Source organism: Uloborus diversus, chromosome 2, assembly GCF_026930045.1.
Source record: "Uloborus diversus isolate 005 chromosome 2, Udiv.v.3.1, whole genome shotgun sequence".
NCBI lineage: Eukaryota > Metazoa > Arthropoda > Arachnida > Araneae > Uloboridae > Uloborus > Uloborus diversus.
In genome coordinates this window covers 214,427,709-214,449,783 of record NC_072732.1, presented here as the reverse complement: position 1 = coordinate 214,449,783, position 22,075 = coordinate 214,427,709, and the positions used below count along the sequence as shown (strand labels likewise).

The following is a 22,075-nucleotide window of genomic DNA, read 5'->3' as shown; positions in this document are numbered from 1 at the left end:
TTTTCCCGTATACCACACTGTAAAAAAATTTCGAAACGTTACTGGTTATTTCCGTGGAACGTCTCGGGATTTCACACGTTTTCACCTATTTCCCCGTAAAAACAAGTATCTTCACAAAAAAGTTTCCTGAATCGCTACAAGTTGCACGCGTGTAGACTTTTCACTGTCGTGGAAAATACATTTAGCAACCAGATTAAAGATTGAATGAGCGTGTTTATTAAGTGTATCGGCCTAAGGTTGCTCACGATCTGTTCAGATTGACTAAGCTCCCAATGAGAGTGAAAAAGTCAATGGATAGCTACAGTCTTTGCATCACAGGAATTGCAGGCAAGATATATGCTTGGTTCCTTCTTGCATAGCTGTGGTCGTTCTTGGTAAATCAGGGCGGTTTTAATCCATTACATTAAACCTACTTAAATTCCCCAGAAGGTTCTGGAGACATGACCGGCTTTAACAGGGGAGATTTCGCACTTCTTCAGAAAGTTTCAAGGTTAATTTCAGAGGGGTTACTGACTTTCAGCGGAAAACGTTCCTGTTTTTTCCAAGATATGTTACTGGAAGAAATTGGGCACATAAGCTGCCTATTATTTTCCAGGAACGTTTCTGAATCGTTTTTACAGTGCAATATCGACTTTCTAGTATCGGATCAATATTCTCAAAATTAGCTAAATTGGCAAATTATTTAAAACGTAACTTTTAACATTTTAACCTGATTTCTAGAAATAAAATATGCCTCGCTCGTCTGAAGAAATAGATGCATAAAAAATGAATAAATGAACAAATATAGTAGCAACCTCTTTCAAACAAAGCAGCTTTTTTTTTCTTTTCATTAAAAACATCTTCAATTGCTTTCAAAAAGAAAGAAAAAGAATTAAAAATAATAAGCTTTTTAAAATAAATACACTGTCAAAAATAAAAAAACACTGAAAATAACAAAAATTGAATAATTTAATTGTGTGGCTTAAAATTATTTGCATGATTTCATTCATTATGAACTGGCTCTAATAAGATGAATTCCAGTAGACGAATGATTTAACGATTTCATTTATTAAAACAGGATCTAGGAAAACCGGTTTGAAAAAGAACATGTATTTTCACAGTTTCCGTCACCATTACACATTTGGCAATAAATATAGTTCTGAACCCGTTTAATCGGAATACACTCCCCAGAAATGGTTTCCTTTTCAGAAACAATTAGAACGTTCCTATAGTTATCCGACGTTCTTTAGAATGGGTCACCTTTCGGTTTCCAGACATATTGAACCGAAAGAAATATTTTTCCTGAAATTATGAAGCGCATTTTAAGCAAACCATCTCAGCATGCTAAATTCAAAAAGCAACCATTATAAGATTTCCTCGCCAATAGGGAACTGCAATGTCAACCGTATTCTGTGAAACAGTAGTATAATTCCTCCTCTCATTATTTATTCCCCAGTGAAGGAATGAAATACGTTTAGAAATCTTATATTATACTAGCTGTACCCGACGCGCGTTGCTACGCCAACAAAAAAATACATCATTATACTGATTTTCATGACAATCGGTTGAACGGGGCAGAAGTTGCTACTCTGCAGTGCCACCTGGTGGCGAGTGGCTTCAATGAGCATATTATGCACCTTCTCCGTGGAAAAATACATATATATAGCAATTTTCATAATAATCGGTCCAGGTATCGCCGTGACAATTCTCAAATTTTGTACTCACGCAGTTTGCAAGATCAATCAATCGCTAAAAATATCAAATAGAAAAAGTTTTAAATCCCCCCGTTGCATGAAAAGCCATAAAACAATAAAGAAAGAATTTATTTGTTCAAACTCAAGAAAAATGGCAACAGCTAACTTCTTATCAATGAGATCTTTCACACGAATTAATTTCTGCAGCCGATAATTTTATTCGTATTTATCCAATGGATTGTGACTTAAATTGGAACAAAAAAGGAACTATCGATCGGATTTTTTTCGAACTGGTCTATAGACATTCCCAGTACCAAAAATAACAAACGGTGAAAGTTTCAGCCAAATCTGCCGGGTAGTTTTTGAGTTCATGGATGACATACAGACAAACATTCATTTTTATATATATAGAAGAGCAAACTGGAGTTTCATCCACGTGATATTTAAAATTACACTTTACTCAATAAATGCAAAATCTTACTGTTTGTGTAGCCGAATTCATCTTCTTCTTCAACGCAAGCCTCTCTTTCAGCAGGAGTCAGTTTCACATTTCCCGCACTGGTTGAATCGATCTGAAAGAAAAATAGTCGTTGTCCCTTGATTATTTTCTGTATGATACCGAAAAATATGTTTCTCACGAGTGTAAGTTTTATCTATTGTTCGTACTGCACACTATGCTGACACACATATCAGCACACTCAGAGCAAAGATAATCTAGAGAGCGCATTTCCTTGTTGGCATGCTATCAGGTTGACAGAGGAGAGTATGGTCAAGAAGTAAAGGGTAAAGAACTGGTTTTTTATTTAGTACCTTTCTCGGAATATTTCTGGATAAATTAAATCGAGAAAAGTCATTGTTGAAAAACCACTTAGAAGAAAATAAGAGCACTCAGATCGCCAAAAAGTCGATCAACAGCGCTTTTTTACAGCTAAAAACAACCTTAATGGTCAACCTAGTTATTATAGCTCTGAGCCTGGAATAAGACTATAATTTGGAACTAACCTTTGAGAATACTCGAGAAAATGACGTCAGCTCTTTGGAACCAACATTACCAGGGCTGCAGAGTGGGACTGATTTTGAGGTAAAGGAGTCAGAGTCGGGAGTCAAAGGTTTAAAGTTCCAAGAGTCGGAGTCAGAATCGGTCATTTTCCTTCAAAGTCCACAACTCTTCCGGTATGCTAGTGGAGTCCTAGTCGAACTGATTTTGGGGAAAAGGAATCCAAGTCGGAGGCTCTAAAATTCCCTAGTTGGATGCGGTCATTTTCCTCAAAGTCCACAACTCTTCCGGTATGCTAGTGGAGTCCTAGTCGGACTGATTTTGGGGAAAAGGAATCCAAGTCGGAGGCTCTAAAATTCCCGAGTTGGTTGCGGTCATTTTCTCTCCAACTGTGCAGCCCTGGTCATTACATGCAAAATTTAAATGGTTAGAGAAATAATCTTAATGGCTTCAGTTTTGCCTTTAACAGATTTGAGAAAACTGAATTGACTGTATTCATAACTATTTACTTCCAAACAAACAATAAATTTATTGTCGAATCTTGAGTAAAATTACATAAAAATCTATTTACAAAACCCTCTAATGTTCAGCACTGCCATTCATTGTCCCACATTTTTCCAATGTGGGATCCCAGAGTGAAGTCCCTAATATCCCTCGCCGTGTCCACTCGTCAGTCCAGGGGAGCGTTATTTTATCACCTGCACTCAGACGATAACATATAATCTTTAAAATAGTTTATATAAGGCACGTGTGCAACCGGAGAAACAAAAACCTCTGCTTAATGTGAAAAAATACATTTGCATTGGTTAAAACAAGCATTGCCAACAACCATGCTCATTACGAGAGGTTTTTTTTTTTTTCCCCACTTGTTAATCTGATTTATCGTCATTTATTCCCAATTTTCTTGCGTAATTTTGCAATTGTAACTTATTTGATTCTGTGAAGAACGTCTTGAGATATCAACTGGCAGCTCCATATATAAGTTCCGCCCCACTTTTTACCAACAAACGTTTTGAAAAACAGTCGAACGTTAATATTTAATTTTTGAGTTCGGTATTGGTGAGTTTTAGAGTTTCATTTCTGTATGGCATCTCAAGCTCAAAATAGGAGCACATAACTGGTAGGAACTTTCTCATTGTCTCGTTCAATACGAGCATTTTCTGTCAGAACAAAACCAACCTGGACGCCTTTGGTCGTGAGAGCCTTTCCTTTTGCTAGAGGAGCAGCTAAGACGTCTTCCGCTTCTTCCCTAGCCGGTTTTGTGACGGACGGGACGTCCGGGGTCACCACATTGGAAGCACTCTTCTTCACGACGGACGAGGTGGGGACGTCGTCCTTGGAGGAGGACGGACTTCGTTTGATGGTCGTTTCGCGGGAAGACGAATTAGAGGAAGAGGCGGATGCAATGTCTGGACTGTGCAGTAGTGTCACCTGAAAGGAAATGAATGAGGATAATACTCAGTCTCACAAAGCAACATTATGATGAGCTAGAACAGAACTACAATGAAAGTGGTGGATGAAGTTTTGTTAGCAAACGTAGCTGCGGCTCCAGGACGTTTATTTTTTCATTCGTTAGAATCACGTGGCGGTGTAAAGATAGTTACATTTCTTCTCATCATCATTGCATGTTTTTCTGTAAATAAAATTGCTCTATTTCCAATTTTGAACGGTTTCTCACTTGATAAGTAATTTCTTCACAGAAAAGGCGCCCAAAGGGTCTGATGAAGCCAAGATTCTGGTCTCAAGTCCAGGTGAAACTTTGTGTCCCTCTCACTAGAAAATCTACACATTTTTAAAGAAATATATTTCGAAAAACAAGGGGAAAAAGAAAGAAATTTACCATATTTTGGTGCCCCTAATTCTGAGATCTAATATCAAGAGTTGACGCCTTGAGTTGTTCAGTTGAAACTAATAGGTTTTAAAAACAATTTTTGACTTTCTCAAGAGCGAATGGCGAGTTAAGTTTGTTTCTAAATTTTCAATGACCTTCCAGTTGTTTTAATGAGAGTATTTCCTCGTCAAAATGAGCAATTACTTGTCTATTATTTGGTGTAATGTATTTTGAACCATTAGAATCTTTATGGTCCGAGTTCGATTTAGGTTTACTTTTTGCTTATTTTTCTGTCTGAGAAAACGACTGGCCAATATGTCGTCCTTGGATCGGAGACCAGCCAACGGCTGGTCTCCGCTAGCTTTTATGGCTGAGTGCATACTGCACCCAAAGGAATGTGAATCGTATCTTTTGTATTTGGCAGCACTCTTACAGAAGCAACTGACCAGAGGGTCTACGCAAGTCATACACTCCTAACATTACTGAAAAGGTCCCTCTGGTAGATGGGAGGCCCCAGAAGCAATACGATGATGGATCATTATGCTATGACACCATTCTCTAGCCCCTTTATTAATTGTCATTCATTTCCTCATCAAAAATTACCGACACCTAGAAAGCCATGATTTAATAATTGCTACCTATAGCGCAAAATGAAACGTGGATGTTATTGCTGTTTGTTGTTGCTCATCTTAACTGATCTAACCAAAAAACTAGACCAGCGCCATGAAATCTAAGACCTTCAAGTAGTCCAAAACAAGAAAGGGACCCAATCTCAAATCGTCCATCTCGAGTTCCAGGGGGGGGGGGGAGAAAATGATCTGGGCGGTTATTCCAAGCGCTTCAGCTTGCGAGATCGAAATTCTCGCTCACGTGATTGGTTGTGACGTAGAAATGTCGCAAACTAGCATTCTAATCTACTCGAACTTATCTTGCGGCTAGGTTCGAGTAGATTAGAATGCTACTTTGCGACATTTCTACGTCACAACCGTTCACGTGAGCGAGAATCTCGATCTCGCAAGTTGACGAGCTTGGAATAACCGCCCAGGATTCATTTCCGAGGTGTTGCATTTCTTGCAGATAGGTTAGATCTTTTGATCCTGGTCAAATCTAAGATACTTTAATTACCTACTTAATAGTCTTGATATTAAAGCCTGTTTTGCACGGTTATCTTCAAAATTCAGAGCACATTCAGGCTACTTGCCACTGTGCCAGCTGTGGGTCAGAGGAAAATGTGAAAAAGAGGCAACAGCAGAGTTTTTTTGAATGGAATTCCATAAAGGACAGTTTGTCTGAAGATGGAACGAATCCAGTTCCTTCCTGAACAAGAACTTCAGTTTTTTCCTTTCTTCTGACACGAACATGTGGAGGCACAAAGTGGGAAATACACGTTATGGCAGGACAAGAAATGTATTTGTAAGGTTATAATTTAAATTGACGTTGTATCGCCAATATAGTACCAGTTTTTCGGATCTTAGGTTGAGCTGCAGCTATCAGCCAGAATCCAGATATTATCAGGGCCTGATTACCGCACAGGTCAACTAGGCCTCGGCCTGGGGCCTCATCTTCCTCGGGTGCCCAGATTTTTTTTTTTTAACTGTAGCGTAGCATTAAAAATCATGTATTTTTGTTAACATAATAAAAATTAATGATTTATTAATTGAAAACATACGTCTTTTAGATGAAAAGTACCTGGACGACCGAGCCTCGCTCGGCTTTAAAAGAATTATTTTTTGACAAATTGTGTTTTTTTAAGGTTCAATACTTTTCCAAATAAGCTTAACGTTAACGAAATATTATGTACTCGACCTTCTTATAACACTAAAGTACCAAACAAAGAAGATTCTGAATGTAATTAAATCAACATTTTGCTTCAAACTATCTGTTACGTTTGTTTCCACTATACAATTTTCTTGTCAGTAATTAAAATATTTTGACCTTAGTTTTGCTATGGTGAAATCGGTTTTTAACCGAATACTTCCTTTCATACTATAATGCGTTTCACGATTTTATCCCAATCGAGATTTTCTTTTTGAATAAGTACTTTTAGTTTTTACGCCAGAAAATGGTACATACAGCATGATATCCATCACAACTGATGATCCACAAACCATTTCAACAAATGATAACAACTGTCTTAACAAAACATAAACATCTCAAGACATACACTTCTTCGAAATAAAATTTAGATGCGTAATTTAAAAAACATGTTAAACTATTTGAAGTCTAAAAAGAAAATAAATAAATAAAATAAAATAGGATGATCAAGCAATAGTTTCACTTAAAAAGGAAAAAAAGCCTTACATCGACTTACATAATGCTTTTGAATTTGTTTTCAGCCAAGTGTGTTTGAAACGAGCCAAAGTGGCCAATATCAGCCAAGCCTGGCAACCCTAAGCAAGTATAAAATTTGAAAGCAAGAAGAGACAAATTTTCATTGTTATGGTTGCAAATCGTCTGCTCGATGCGTCAACTCACAGTTTACTTCAAGGCTTAACTCAATTTGACTTTATATTAAAAAACTGTTTTTTGTAAAAAAAATCGCGTTTTTACAGAAAAAAACACTGATGTAGATGAACTTAGAATGCAAAACTACAATTAAATCCAAAATTTCATCTAAATCGTTAGAGCCGTTTCCGAGATGAGAAATATATATATACCCACAAGAATTGCTCTTTTAAAGATATAAGATGATAGGATGAGAGGGGGCCTCAAATCATTGTGGGCCTTGGGTCTCACTTTTAGTTAGTAGGGCCTCGATGTTATTCTATGCAGTACAACGTGGAAGTTATTGCTGTTGGTGTGAAATCGTAGCAGAAACACTTTATGGCGACAGAGGTGACAACAACTTATTTTATGACTGACATGTAAACACCAACTACAAATTAAAGATGAATTAAATCATGCATCTACTATTTCAAAACTTCAAGAAATAAAGTCTGATGCGCTTGTGGAGTATGGTACTTTGTTTCAACAAGCGATTATAATTATCTTTACTAATAATAAAACTGAAAGTATATGTTTGGATCCCTGTGACGAGCATAACGCCTAGATCGTACGGCCGATTTTCATGAAATTTGGCACGAAATTAGTTTGTAGCATAGGGGTGTGCACCTCGAAGCGATTTTCCGAAAATTCAATTTTGTTCTTTTTCGACTCCAATTTTAAGAACATTTTACCGAGTAAATTATCATAACATGGACGAGTAAATTACTAAATTATCATAACGTTTAACTATAACATGGATGAGCAAATAAACATAGAAAATTGGCGAGAAATTCATCATCTATTATTTGCAAATATACAGGCGAACAAAATGACCTTTTAATTTTTCTACTACGGGCAAAGCCGTGCGAGTACCGCTAATATCACAATAAATTAACGGAGAGCATTCAACATTGAAAAAACTAAACGACATTTGGAAATGTGCAAAATCATGCCCTAAATGTATTTTTCGATGTAAGATTATTAAAATAAAAGCGAAAAATATAAAGATAAGACAATTATAGCGCTTACCTTTGATTCTGAAATCACTACATTGTCTAAGCTTTTGTCGATTTCTTTAGTCTCTTCAGTAGTAGGAGTTGAGGTCGAAGAAACTACCAGGCTTTCAACCTCTTCTGAATTCTTCGGCTGAGAGGAGAGCAAGAACAGTTAAAACAAAATATATGTTCCAAAAAAAAAAAACACTTGAATTTTGACATCTTGAATTCAAATTCTGTTTTTCGCAATTACGCGTGCGTGTGTGTGTGTGTGTGTGTGTGTGTGTGTGTGTGTAGGCGTGTGAGTTTGTGTCTGTGTGCAGGTATGAGTGTGTATGTGTGTGCGTGCGTGAGTGTGTGTATGCACGTGTGTGTAGGATATGGACGCAACCTGGAGACGGTTTTCGCTAGAGGAGCAGCATCGGGAGGGGCCGTTCGACGGTGGTGCTGCAGAGGGAGGCGGGGGGAAAATAAAATCATAGGAACATCAAAACCGTCAAATGAGAACAATAAGCAATGTGATTGCTCAAAAAAAAAAAATTGAATTTTGACATCTTGAGTTCAAATTATGTTTTTCGCAATCACGAGTGTGTGTATGTAGGCGTGTGTGTTTGTGTGTACGGATTATGTGTATGTGTGTTTGTGTCTGTGTGCTGGCATAAGTGTGTGGGTAGTTGTGTGTATGAATGTGTGTGTGTGTGGGGCGGTATGTGCATGTGTGTGTAGGCTTATGTGTTTGTGTCCGTGTGCAAGCATGAATGTGTGGGTAGTTGTGTGTATGTGTTTGTGTGTGTGTATGTGTTTGTGTGTGTATGTGTTTGTGTGTGTGCGTGTGTGTGTGCGTAGTTTTGTATGTATGCGCGTGTGTGTAGGACATGGATGCAACCTGGAGACGGCTTTCGCTAGAGGTGCAGCATCGTGAGGAGCCCGTCGACGGTGGTGCTGCAGAGGGAGGCGGGGGGAAAATAAAATCATAGGAATTCAAAACAGTCAAATGAGAACAATAAGCAATGTGATTGCTCAAAAAAAAAAAAAACACATGACATGAGGACGTTGTTCTTCTCTGAGAGGAGTGCGCCCTTTCAAACCTGCATGATTAAAATCTCAAATCATGTCATTGGATAAAAATTTAAATTATGCATATTCCTAGATGCAAAATGAAACTAAAGTTTTTTTCATTTTTCAAAATCAAATATGCCAAACAAGTGCAGAAAAACAAATCACCACGAAACCCCACAGAGTACATGCGGTGTTCGTGCTCGTAAAATTTGCGGGAATTTAAGTTCTGTGCTTCGATTGTTGTGCACTGATCACGGGAATAGAAGAAAAGGAAAAATTTCCTTCCCTTTCAGCCTCCTGCGTGAAGTGGGAAAGTGGAAATGATTAGTGGAGCCATCTTTAGATCGCTAGAACAGCGATCGTTGTTCTGTTTCAGGGTTCGTTCTCATTTTCAGAAATTAAATGAAGGAGTTTTGGAGGAGTTTTGAAGGAGTAAAATGAGATTTGAAGGAGTAATTTTGAGCTATCCTTATAAATTTTGTCACTTTTTTTCAACGGATTTGAACACCTTTCCCCTTCATCACACTTTACCTTTCTCCTTCCCTTGTCACATGTCTTATTTTTCATAAACATATTGTTATAATAACTGTGTGATGTCACTTTTTGGCACCCTCTCTTTCCCTTGTCACAATTTTATGAGCCCGTCTCCCCTCAAGGCATGACATCCCTTGTGGATGACTCTTTTTACAATGTCAAAACTTCAATTTACTAAACAATTGCTTTTTTAACGAAATCACTTAATATAGTACATCTAATTTTTTAATACTTAAATATTGAACAAACTGACTTTTGCTACTGAGAGTGTGGCTGGAGTTAAAAGCAATAATTATAGTACTTGACAAAATAGTCAAGCACCATTTAAGCATGATTTAAATGCCTAACTCATCGAATAATATTTTCACTATCAACTTTTATGACTCTATAACAAATTTGTAAATCACATCTTTATGAAAAAAAAAAGTATTAAATTACTACATTAAAATTGCTCTTATACCTTCGCCCCTGTAACGAAGTTTTGTTGATCGAAGTATTTTAAATTACTGTCATAAAGGACGATTATGTAGTCTTGATCTAAAAAAGAAGGAGTTTTGAAAGAGTTAAAACCAAAATGAAGGAGTTTGAAGGGCCCTTCAAAAAATTTTCCTAAATGAAGGAGTATTGGAGGAGTTTTGAAGGAGCGTACGAACCCTGTGTTTAAAGTGCAACCTCAAGAAGCAAATGTAACCCCTCATGGACACAATCGGATTTTCAGTTAAGGGTTTAGCGGCAATGTCATATTTTATTGGTATTAACTGCGAATTGCGACGATCATTCTGCTTTAGCCTTGAAACAAAAGTGAAGGCCTACGCCCTAGGAGATTCTAAGATTATTGTTCTTTCTAACTAAAAAGCGACATCTAAAAACACATTGATGATGGTTGTAATTTGTGTAGGTTTTAAATTAAGTTCAAAGTCATTAAGTTCAGAGATTAAAATTAAAACACTGAAACATATGGCTTGAATACATGGGCTTGTCATTTCAAAGTTTTCCGGGAGTCGAGGAGGCAAAGCGTATTGACTTGGTATACATAACAAATTATTTTTAAAAAAAAAAGAAGAACAATATGCACATATACTGGAATAAATACATCCGAATATATTGCAAAAAGAAGAAGGGGGGGAGGGGAATGTGCCCCCATTCAACATTCTTAAGTAACGGACATTTAAAAGCATTTATCAACTACAATTCACTGGACTGAGCACATACTCCAGTTATTAGGTCGCAATATAGTAACAGTGCTACTCACCAAAGGTACTAAGCTCTGAATGACAAAAGTGACGGGATTGGAAGCATTTTTGATGACGTCAACTGCTTGGGCGTGGGTTGCGCTACGAAGATCTACTCCGCTAACCTAACAAAATAAATTAATTAATTAATTAAATAAAATGTCACTGATTAAAAAAGTATTTCAATACTTTGCAAACTAATTCTAGTTTCTTACTTATTGATGTAGAAAGCAAAGGATTATTTTTTATTATGAACACTAAAAGTATCTTTTTAAAATGCTAAATTTGTTAGTCGATGTGTTTTAACTTTCCCGCTATGCAATGCGTTCGCCTTTGTCGTTAGTAAATAAAAAAAAAATGTTTGCTTTCGTGTTAAATTATTCGTGTCTTTACAAAATACAGCATAATTATATCATTTATATAAATTTAAAAAGTAAATTAAAGCGAAAACAAAATCATTAATTAATTCAGGATGACATTTTTAACAGACTGGTGGAAATTAACAGTGCGTTTTTTGAAAATATTAGTGAAATTTATAATAGAATCATGATTGAAACCTCATTCAATAATAGTTTAATTCAACTCCAGAAAATATCACAAGCAAAAATGCGTCAAATTAAAGTTATTTCTACAAGAAAATATTCAAATGTAATACAGAACTAAAAAAACCTAATCAACTATTTTTTGCATCCTTTTAGATTACATTCCTTTTGGATAGATTATAACACTCGTCCAAGTCAAATAAATACAGTAGGTACCGTTTAATGTGATCACGGTTAATGTTATCATTCGCTTAATGTTATCAGAATCACAAAAGTCCAGAGACACTTGTATACTAACACGTGTTAAAAGTCGGATATTGTAATCAGTGTCTTCGTTTATTGTTATCGTTTTTTCATAAACTTTCAAATTGTTCAAATTGTTTTCAAATTCGCATTGTTGCAGGTGGTAAGCTCCTCCCACTTAGAATTAATGTAGATTCTGGAAGGAAGAGCGCCATGATTTAACTGTCAGGGAGAAAATTAACATTTTAAAACGCTTCTACAATTTCTGTAGTAAGTTACCGCCCTAAAGCCAGGGCTAAGGCAGAAATACTTAAAATACACCGCCAGCTCAGTTATTCCATCCGAGGACTGCAGTTTCGTGCTTTTGGAATAGGAATCACACGAGCTGGAGGCGAAAAATCTCTCAAGGGAGCCAAGAGAGCCAAATAAACTGGTAGCTAATTCTGCATTAGCTACCAGTTTGTTTGGCTCTCTTGGCTCCCTTAAGAGGTTTTTCGCCTCCAGCTCGTGTGATTCCTATTCCGGGCTGATGAGTGCTAAAAAGCACGAAACTGCAGTCCTCGGATGGAATAACTGAGCTGGCGGTGTATTTTAAGTGCTTCAACAATTTACCCATGCTGAGTCAAAGAAATGCAGCAGAGCTAAAAAATTCTCAGACATTACTTTGTAAGTTCCTAAAGAATCGAGACGAGATATTACAAAGCGATAAGCTAAATGAAAACTTACACAAGCGAAACCATGCTGGTAATTGAATCTGCATGAAAACTATATTCTACAAATGTTTAGGGAAGAGGATGCGAGAGTAAACGGTCATATATTTTTAACCGTCTTCAAAAAGGAGGCGGTTATCAGTTCATACCGTTTGTATGTTTTTTTTTTTTTTGTCCACTCACAGCGTCTCACCTAGTGAACCGATTTTGATGATTTTTTTTTTAATGGATAGGGGATGGCTCAACTTAGGTCCCATTACTTTGTTTGACCATATTTGTTCTTCAAAAAAAAAGTTATGGACAAAAAACAGTAAATTTTATGCAATTTCCCATTAAATGATTAAAATGATATGAAACCCATTGTTATAAACGTTTGGTGCCATATAACGGTAACATTAATAGTAATTGTAATGATAATTTTGAATAAAGGCTTCTCTGAAACAATACAGCGATATAGAGGCGAACTTCTTACTTTTACTGAAATATCTACATTTACACTAAAAAGAATGAAATAAAAAAATTTTGAAAAAAAATAGAACCGACTTCAAAATTGCTCTAAAAAGTAAAAAATAATTTTATTATTTAAACACCATCGATAATACTTTTAAACATAATTTTTGAAGTTGGCGCAAAAACGATAGATAAGATCATTCACAGCCATAACTCAACTACAACTATATATTTAACCAGGCCTAGTTTCTTCACTACCACATACACTATGCATTTTGATAACAGCATTATTTGATAAACATTTATACGATATAAATGTTTCGTTCCTAATTTTGGATGATTTTCTGAAAAAAATATGAACGAAGCATCGTTACACTGGATTTTACTTTTTGTTTTTGCTCCAACTTCAAAAATTATGTTTAAAAATATTATCGATGGTGTTTAAAGAATAAAATTATTTTTCACTTTTTAGAGCAATTTTGAAGTCGGTTCTATTTTTTTTTTTCAAAATTTTTTATATCACCTATTACCAAGTGTTTCAAAATTGCATATTTTAGCTTTCCCTTTTATGATTAAGAGATTTGCATTCTGCTAAATTAGTGATTTATAATTTAAAATTGTGTTTAGGTGAGTCATTGTAATTTCAATTTACGGTTGCAAAAATAAAATCTTAATTGAAAACAAACCAACTCTATGTCTCCTGGATTCGTTTCGGTTATTGTTATCAAATTGTATTTGTCCCAAAGTGATCACATTAAGCGGCGCTTACTGTATTTCAATAAGAAAAGAAAAAAAAACTTGTACAGGTTAAGTAGAGTCCCGTTAAGAGATAGAATATTCGATTTTAGTCGATATAGGGACATTCCAAGGTATTTTTGACATTTATGTAGAGTCCGTAACGTGACCTTTTTTGCCATAACTTTTTAATTTACTGTTTGATTAGCATATTATTTTATTTTGATCTTTTCCTACCAACACACCAGCTCAAATTAAAATAATTTGCAAATCAAACGGTAAATTAAAAAGTTATGGCAAAAAAAGTTCACGTTACGGACTCTACATAATTTTAAAAATACCGTGGAATGCCCCTATATGTTCGTACTTTTTAAAGACCATGTGTTTAACTTCTTACCAGGGAATCACACGAATAGCGTAATAATGAAAAAAGTAAAAATAGGTAGCTATCGGATGAGCATATTAAGACCCTTTTTTTGCTGTTAATATTATTTATCCCTGTGTCCGCGTTGTCAAGGTATAAGATCTTAAAATCTGCTGAAATTTTACAACAAGCTCTACATTTAAAGGCTCGGCAAGAAATGGAAGGTACATGCGATTTTCTTGTTTGTATGTGACAGGACATCCATCTGAAAAAAGTGAAAGATGTCTTCCATCACTCAATGAAACTCGCTAAATTTGGCGAGTTTGACAAACTTTAAGACCCCAAATTTCATTGATGGCGACACGAGGACAAATTGTTCATGCGTGCAGAAACATGCTTTACTTTATGGGGGAGATAACATTTCCGGGCTTATTGGCCGTGGTCTAATTGGAGTAGAAATTCCAGACGGCTTGCTTTCCTGCAGCCATCATCAGTGGTTTGAGTTTGGTGAGACTGATTCCTGGCTTCGGTGGCTCCGGTATTTAAGCAAACTGCTGCTGGGCTGCTGGTCCTGATTGGGAGGCGATCTCAAGCAGCTGGTGGAATAAGGTTCCTGATTGGATGAGATTCAAGCCGCTGGGTGATCCTGGTACCTGATTCGATGAGATTCACAAGCCGTGGTGGCTACCGGTTTCTGATTGGATGGGACCACAGTATGTTTTAGACTGTTGTGGCGAGCGGATCTGAGGGCAGGGTGCCATGTTTTTGGTAAATTGAAATTCTCCTCTTTTCCGAAAAGGTGCTTTACTTTGCTCTTTTGATTGCAATGTATTTATATTTTGTTCATTATTACTCTTTGGTGTGGTTTCCTGGTAATATGGTTTTTGTGCTTACCTCCAGAATGCGGTCACCCCTCTTGAGAGTTCCATTCCATCCGGCAGGGCTGTCTGGCAACACATTCTTGACAAAGATACCGGCTCGAACGCTATGGTCCACTTTGCCGGATATGATGCTGATGCCTAGTCCCTTGGAAGGATCTCTGAGGAGTTCCACGGTCCTCTCAGACCCCCACTGGCGCGACAAGTCGCTGCCCATTAAGCTCTCTAAGGTGGAGGTCGTACGCGGTTTCGCTGGAAGAAACGAACAGAAAACAGTTAGTTCGCATGGAACTAAACAAGCCTAATTTCCCATGCATCAACAATGTTTCGTTAATCATGTATAAATTGATTCTGTTTTTAAACTTTCTTTTCAAATGACATTTAACCTGTTTTAAACTAACAAAAAATATATTTTTCAAAAAAAAAAAAAAAACTCAGCCCCATTATGTAGTTTAGTCTCTCAATTTATTAAGCATAAAATGTCCAACCAGTATCTACAAAATAATATTCATAATAATGTTGGTCTGAAAACAATAAAATGTAAGAAACAAAAACAAGGTAATTTCTACTGCAAAAAATGAATTTTCTAGCAAATAACGTAACATCTTAATACTTTATGTTCTAAAATGTACGTTCAATGAACAAATTTGATCCAAGTGATAATCGTTTGTTGAGACAGCTGCGGAAATAAATGTCTAAAACTGAGTAATATTTCCCAAAATTTAGATTTTTCTTGTTTACTATTTTATCACCTTTTAATGTGTTTATTAAACAAAAACAAAAATGTCAATCTCAATTAAACGAATTTCCAACGTGTTTTCATACTTTAAACAAACAGGAGTCGAATAAAAATAATAAAAAGGAATATTTAGAGGAAATAGCTTACTTCTTGCGGGGAAAGCATCTTTAGGCGACAGAGACGTCCTGATTGGTTTGAAAGGCACAGTAGGCTTGACCTTGCTCACTAGACTTCCGACGTCGAACACCTTGGGTGCTGTGGCCGAAGTCGTTGTCGAGGATTTAGGAGACATGGATGTGGGTCGCATGGGGATGGCGATGGGAGAAATTTTGGTTTCCACGGTGAGAGACTTGTGTTCGAAAGGAAGAAGTCGCGTTGGGGCCAATTTCGGGTGACTGGTCACTTCAGTGAGAGTCGAAGACACGATTTGTGGAACATGCACTTTGGTGAGATCCGATACCAGTGTGGGCGGAGGGTTGGGCGGCAAATCCGGCGGCTCCGAATCTGATACGTCGAAATATTCGTCTTCTTCTTCGTCAGATTTCGTTTGAGACCTAGAGAACCAAAAACGGAATGAATAGAGCATTTAAGATGAATTTATGATAGTACACATAGACTAATAATAAGAATAGATCAGAGGTAATTTACTGAATATACCATGCCTTGCCTTCAATCTTCGAGTTGAACGAACCATTGCTTCGGTCACTCGTCTGGTCTGCGCTAATTCTATATTAGCTAACAGTTTGTTTGGCACTCTTGGCTTCCTTAAGAGGTTTTCCATCTCCAACTCAGTCACTTTCCTATGCCGGGCTGATGAGTGCTAATAAGCACGAAACTGCAGTCTTCGGCTGGAAATGACTGAGCTGGCGGTGTATTTCATGTAAGAATAGACCGAACTATGGCAACCCTTTTGCTGCCCATAAACCAAACCATGTGACTGGTGGATATCCTAGCAACAGCGGGCGTTGATTGTAGCAGACGATCAACGCCCACAAGAAATAAAATAAATAGAATTGATGGAATACGGAAGAATGATCTTTTATGGAGTCCGATTTGTAAATTTGTCATTCTAAGTTGTAAATATTTTGTTAATATAGTGAGTTTTCGTTTAGATAGTACTGTGGATTTTCTTTATTCAATTTCAATAACTCTCTAAGCAATTAAAGATGCAATCGCCCAAAAAAGAATCGGAAAACGGTAAGATTTCTACCTACAATTTCAATTTAAGATACCGATTAGTACATTTTTGCGTTAACGCAAAACGTTTACGCCATTACGTTTACGCCAACGCTGACGTAGCAGTTCCGAATGAAATAAAATTTACTGAAAACTGTGATCAAAAACTAATTACTAATGTCAAAATAATTCATAACTAAAAGAAAAACAGTTCAATCTCTGCACCTGGAAAAAAAATTATAATAAAAACACATTACGTCTTAAAATACATGTCTAATGCCAAACTATAGATAATGCTACCATCTAGCAACCATGCTGCCAAAGTCTTCGCCAAGCCCTTCCACCAGTCACACGATACATCTATGAACCACTTTTCTTCATCAGCAAGAATGAGAAAGCTCGGTCTACTCTTATTATTAGTCTATGATAGTACACGTACAGGATTTAAGATTGTACACATGCTGGACCGGATCAAAAAAAATCATATTTTCGAAACTACTGTCCGTATTACAATAAGTGATACATGAATTTTAAGAGAAATGCACCATTCCCCCCCCCCCCCCCCAATGAATTTCAACTACACAAATGTGCAATGTGTGAGCACATTGGGCAAAATGTTCAACTGCTATTGCTCAATGTTGGAGCCTTTGTTACACTACAAAATCTAACCAGTAATCCAGTTCATTCCAACCTTTTTGGAGTTTCCCCCACTGTCGAAAGTTCATAATGCTTCACAAATGCATCCTTGAAGTTCTTATTGTGTTTTTGGCATCTGTAGTAGAAAAACAGTAAAATAACACCCTCCCCCCTTAAAAAAAAGAACCACATCGCGTGTGGAACAAACTGGATTACAGATTAGACGTTCGTCTCATAAAAGAAAAAGGCTCACACATCAAACATTTGTAATTGAAAAAACTTGGTATATTTCACTTAACATTCATATATCACTTACTGTAACATGTGCAGTAGTTTTGAAAATATGATATTTAAAATTGGATCCATCATTTCCGCTTACCATGTATATACTCCTGGATAACTGAAATACTTTAGGGCAAACAAAAAAAGAAAGAAATCTAGTGAAATTTCTCATAGTGAGAGCCCCACCATTTTATAAAAAACGTGGCATCAAAACTGTCTGTGCCATTGACATCCAAGCCTTAAATGTGGCACATGAAGACTAAATGTCATTTCAAGGGATCGCACTAGGTCTGGAAAAGGATAAGACCTTTTACACAGCCCCATTGGGAAGAAAAAAAAACTCCTGTACAAGCATTTGAAAAAAAAAGTAAAAAAAAAAAACCGCTTTTTTTTTCTTCTTCTTTTTCTTAAAATTTAATTCTCAGAATCTTTTTCACTATCATAATTTTAACTCTGCAATTAGTAGTACTTTTTGCTCAGAAAATTCCCCTCCCACTAAATTTTTCTAATTTCATGACATCATCAAATTTCTATTTTTGACGTTTACGTTACGTCAGCCAATTCTGTTCATTTAGTAAATCGGATCAGTACAGAATGAAAGATGCGGCCAAACCAGTGGCGCACACAAGGGAGGGGTCCGGACCCCTCCCATAGGTAATGCTTTTTTTTTCTCTCGATTGATCACGATTCTATGTATTTTGTACGCAAAATAATTTCAAACAAAGGGCACAATAATTTCAGTTCTAATAATGGAAAAAATAAAATCCTCATGTTAAACGATTTTTAAAAATATTGTGCGCTTTTCCTATAACAAATTACCTATAAGAAGCAGAATGATGATTATAAATAAATACACTGTAATAACCATGTTTTTAGTTTTTGTAATTACAGATTACATTACATGAGATTCTATGAACTTCTATAATCATATGCTGCTTCTTCAACAATGAATTTGCTTTGATGAATCCATTTTTTAATTATGAGAAAAGTTAATGCATATATTATTTTGCTTACTGGTATTTTATTCAAGATTTCAGCTAACTATTCGTCCAATAGTTTATTTATTTTATTGTTTTTTTTTTCTCTCGAGAATCTATAGAATCAAGTCAATTATATTTGACGGCGTACTGGGGTATGATATGATCATGAAACTTTCGATCTTGGACCCTCCCCTTGCAAAATTCCTGTGTGCGCCACTGGGCCAAACAAAGACAATTCGATTTTGGGGGGCCAAAAGGGAATATATTTTCAAAGAAGTTCGCTCTTTGGTAGTTCTTCTCCTTTGATGAAAATTCTCTCGTTAGTCAAGTTGAAAAAAGGCGGATGCCGCCGGCAAACTCACCGCTGAAGAAATCGAAAGGAACTGCTTGATGAGACGGATGATCGACGATCTGGGGCGTCCGAAGGGATGAACTGAACTCTGCAACGAAACAAATTGTAGGGGAAAACTGAAAATTGCAATTTTCATTTTCACCGCAAACATATACACTTAAACAGTAAAACATCGTTTATACGTCTCTCGCAGGGCCGTGTCCAAGGGGAGGATTTTAGGGGTTAAACCCCTCCCATTGGGGGAAAATAATGATAAAAAGCAATAAGAAGGAAATTATATTTAACTTAGATATAGTGTTAATGTTTATGTCAGTGCTCTTTTTTTAAGTCATTTTCTTTGATTTCTTTCTGCAATTTACGAGTGCCCACTCTTCAATAACTGAAATTATATTTTAGAAAACTAGTTGCAAAAGAACCACTGAATTGACTGACAATACAAAACATCCAATGGGAATATTTTTTGGTACACAGCATGTAAGAAAAATATATATATTTCCGCGAAATTTTTAATACCTTTTGCAATATGCAATGCAATATTTGCAATATGCACTTTAACAGGTAAAAAGGCTTGATTCTGAAGTAGCTGTAAAACAACATTATATCCACTAGCGCGGCCGGAATTTGGAGAAATAGGGAAGGGGTCACAAACGTCCCTATGTGTATGTAATATTATACTTGTTATCTCTTCCTAGGAATAGTAATGCGCCCAAGGGCGCCCATATAGGGGGGCAAGGAGGGCTCCAGCCCCCCTTAGGAATGAGAACTTCCTTGCTTTTAGTGCTTTTTTCTTTGCAAAAATGTATAAAAATTTCTTTTCTAGCCAATAATGAATAAGTTATTCAAAATTTCAAATTTTAATATCTCTAATCTGTACCGAAATCGGTTTCCATGGGGAAAATATTTCGCTAAACATGGGGAAAATGCTTGAGTCCCCCCTTAAAATTTTGCATATGGGCGCCCTTGAATGCGACTTAAAATCAATGGCTCTGACCCCTAAAGTTCTCCATTGCTTGATTATAACCATAAAACAGAAATGAATTATTTGGTACAAGAGATGTTTTCATGCCACTGCGAGAAATGATTTTTAAAAGCTCTTTGAAACCCCTCCCTTTGTGAAATCCTGTACACGGGCCTGGTCTCTCGATCATATATTTTAACATTTATACGTCGTTTTCATCAAATACAGTCGAACCCGCTTAATGGAATAGCCACTTCGTCACGAAAAAATATTCTAATAAGCGGGATATTCCATTAACCGTAATCAAAATAACACATTACATTGAGTTGGTACATTAAAAATGTATTTTATTAAGCGGGATATTCTTTTAGCCGATATTCTAATAAGCGGGTTCGACTGTACCGATTCGTTCCTATCAATTTTAGTGCAAAAATATATCATTTATACGTCGCGAAATATCGGTCGTTTTCTCATTCCTAAAATTGGAAAATATTTCTGCTTGTCATTATGTTTTTTGGTTTCTGGGGAAGAGGGGGGGGGGGGGGGTCCTTCAAACATGGAAGGTAAAATAAGAGGTGGGGGGGGAGGGCTTATTTCACTTGTCAAACCTATTACTATTCCTAATGCTATAAAAAAGGCTCAACTGCTATCAGCAAATCAGGTGACTGCATATCGCTTTAGTGAAATGCCAGCATGTACATACAGCAAAATAGTGATACTACTTACATTAACCCGAAGATATGCGAGGTATTTATTGCTTAAAAAGGTACGTTTTTTTAAAAACTCAAAATAAATAGCACGGGGTTGGTCAAAGGGATGTTTTGTCTGTTCACACGCTTTAAACACAATGTACAGGTGCGAAAAGGCCAAAAAAAAAAAAAAAAAACTAAACTTTATTTGGGAGTAAGTAAAATGGAAATTTCGGCCGAAATTTGAGTGAAAATATGTTTGCGGTTACAGCTTCCTTTAGTATGTAAAAGGAAGTAAAAAGAAAGAAAGAAAAATATCCTGATAGATGTAAAATCGAGTCTTCTGACCCAAGGCAAGCTTTTAAGTATTTTACTCTATTGTATTACAATATTTGCGTATTATGCAAACAAACATAAAACTAATTTTTTCATTACTTATGTGTTTGAAAGGAAAACAAAAACCCTCTTAAGTATACACTGTAGAATTCATGTCAATTCAACAAGGGGTGTAAAATGATGATCTCGGATTTTTTTTAGATTTAACATATGTTAAAATTCATAAAAAATTAAGAAATACGTTTTTTTTTTTTTTTTTTCCCCAAAAAAATTCCTGGGCCGAGATGCAGGCCGCCAAAGACGGTGGTGCTGTCATAATTTCTCACTTGGGATTTTCGTCAAAATTTTTAAAGTCCATTATCTCAGAAACGGTAGAACATATTTTATTGCGGTTTGTTTTATTTAAAAAGATATTTTTTCTTGTTTAAAAACATGTGCAACTTTTTGAAATATGTGCTTTGGTTTTTTTCCACAGTCTTTTGAAAAAAATAAGTTTAAAATATTTTTTTTCTTATTTTTCTCAAAAATGCCAATTTCAAAAATTTTCATTTTTTTACTGTTTATATAACATTTTTAAAATAGACATATTTGAGAAAAATCAAAAAAAATAATTATAAACTTTTGTTTTTAAAAGACTGTGGAAAAAAACTAAAGCACATATTTCAAAATGTTTTGCATATGTTTTTAAACAAGAAAAAATATCCTTTTAAATAAAACAAACCGCAACAAAATATGTTCTATCGTTCCTGAGATAATGGACTTTAAAAATTTTGACGAAAATCCCAAGTGAGAAATCATGACAGGGCCGCCATCTTTGACAGCCTGTATCTCGGCCCAGGAAATTTTTTGGGCAAAACAAACAAACAAACAAAAAAAAAAACCGTATTTTTTAATTTTTTTATGAATTTTAACGTGTGTTAAATTCAAAAAATCCGAGCCCATCATGTTACACCGCTTGTTGAATTGACATGGATTCTACCCAAATAATTAAAAAATAAAGGAATAATTACAACATTAAGATCTCTGGTATGGGAAGAACTTATTGTGCGATGAGATTAAATCAACGAAGTTATCGCACCGATGACTAATTTAATTAGTGCCCTTTTGAGTTGCAGAGTGTAATTGGAGTCCTTTTCAGAAAACAATACCTGTGGTTGAAATTACGTCTTTTTATTTCCTCCATAGTGATATAATACAGTG

At 36.0% G+C, this 22,075-nt stretch overlaps 1 protein-coding gene across 1 annotated transcript; it reads right to left on the bottom strand.

The window, feature by feature from the left end:
* Positions 1-2,122: 2,122 nt before the first annotated feature.
* On the bottom strand, positions 2,123-22,058 carry LOC129216791 (inactivation-no-after-potential D protein-like). The gene is made up of 7 exons (XM_054851006.1): positions 22,024-22,058; positions 15,614-16,020; positions 14,744-14,979; positions 10,826-10,930; positions 8,015-8,131; positions 3,850-4,101; positions 2,123-2,245 (listed from the first exon to the last, which is right to left on the bottom strand). Exons 1-7 carry the CDS (start codon positions 22,056-22,058, stop codon positions 2,123-2,125), a joined length of 1,275 nt encoding a protein of 424 aa, XP_054706981.1.
* Between the last annotated feature and the right edge of the window lie 17 nt (positions 22,059-22,075).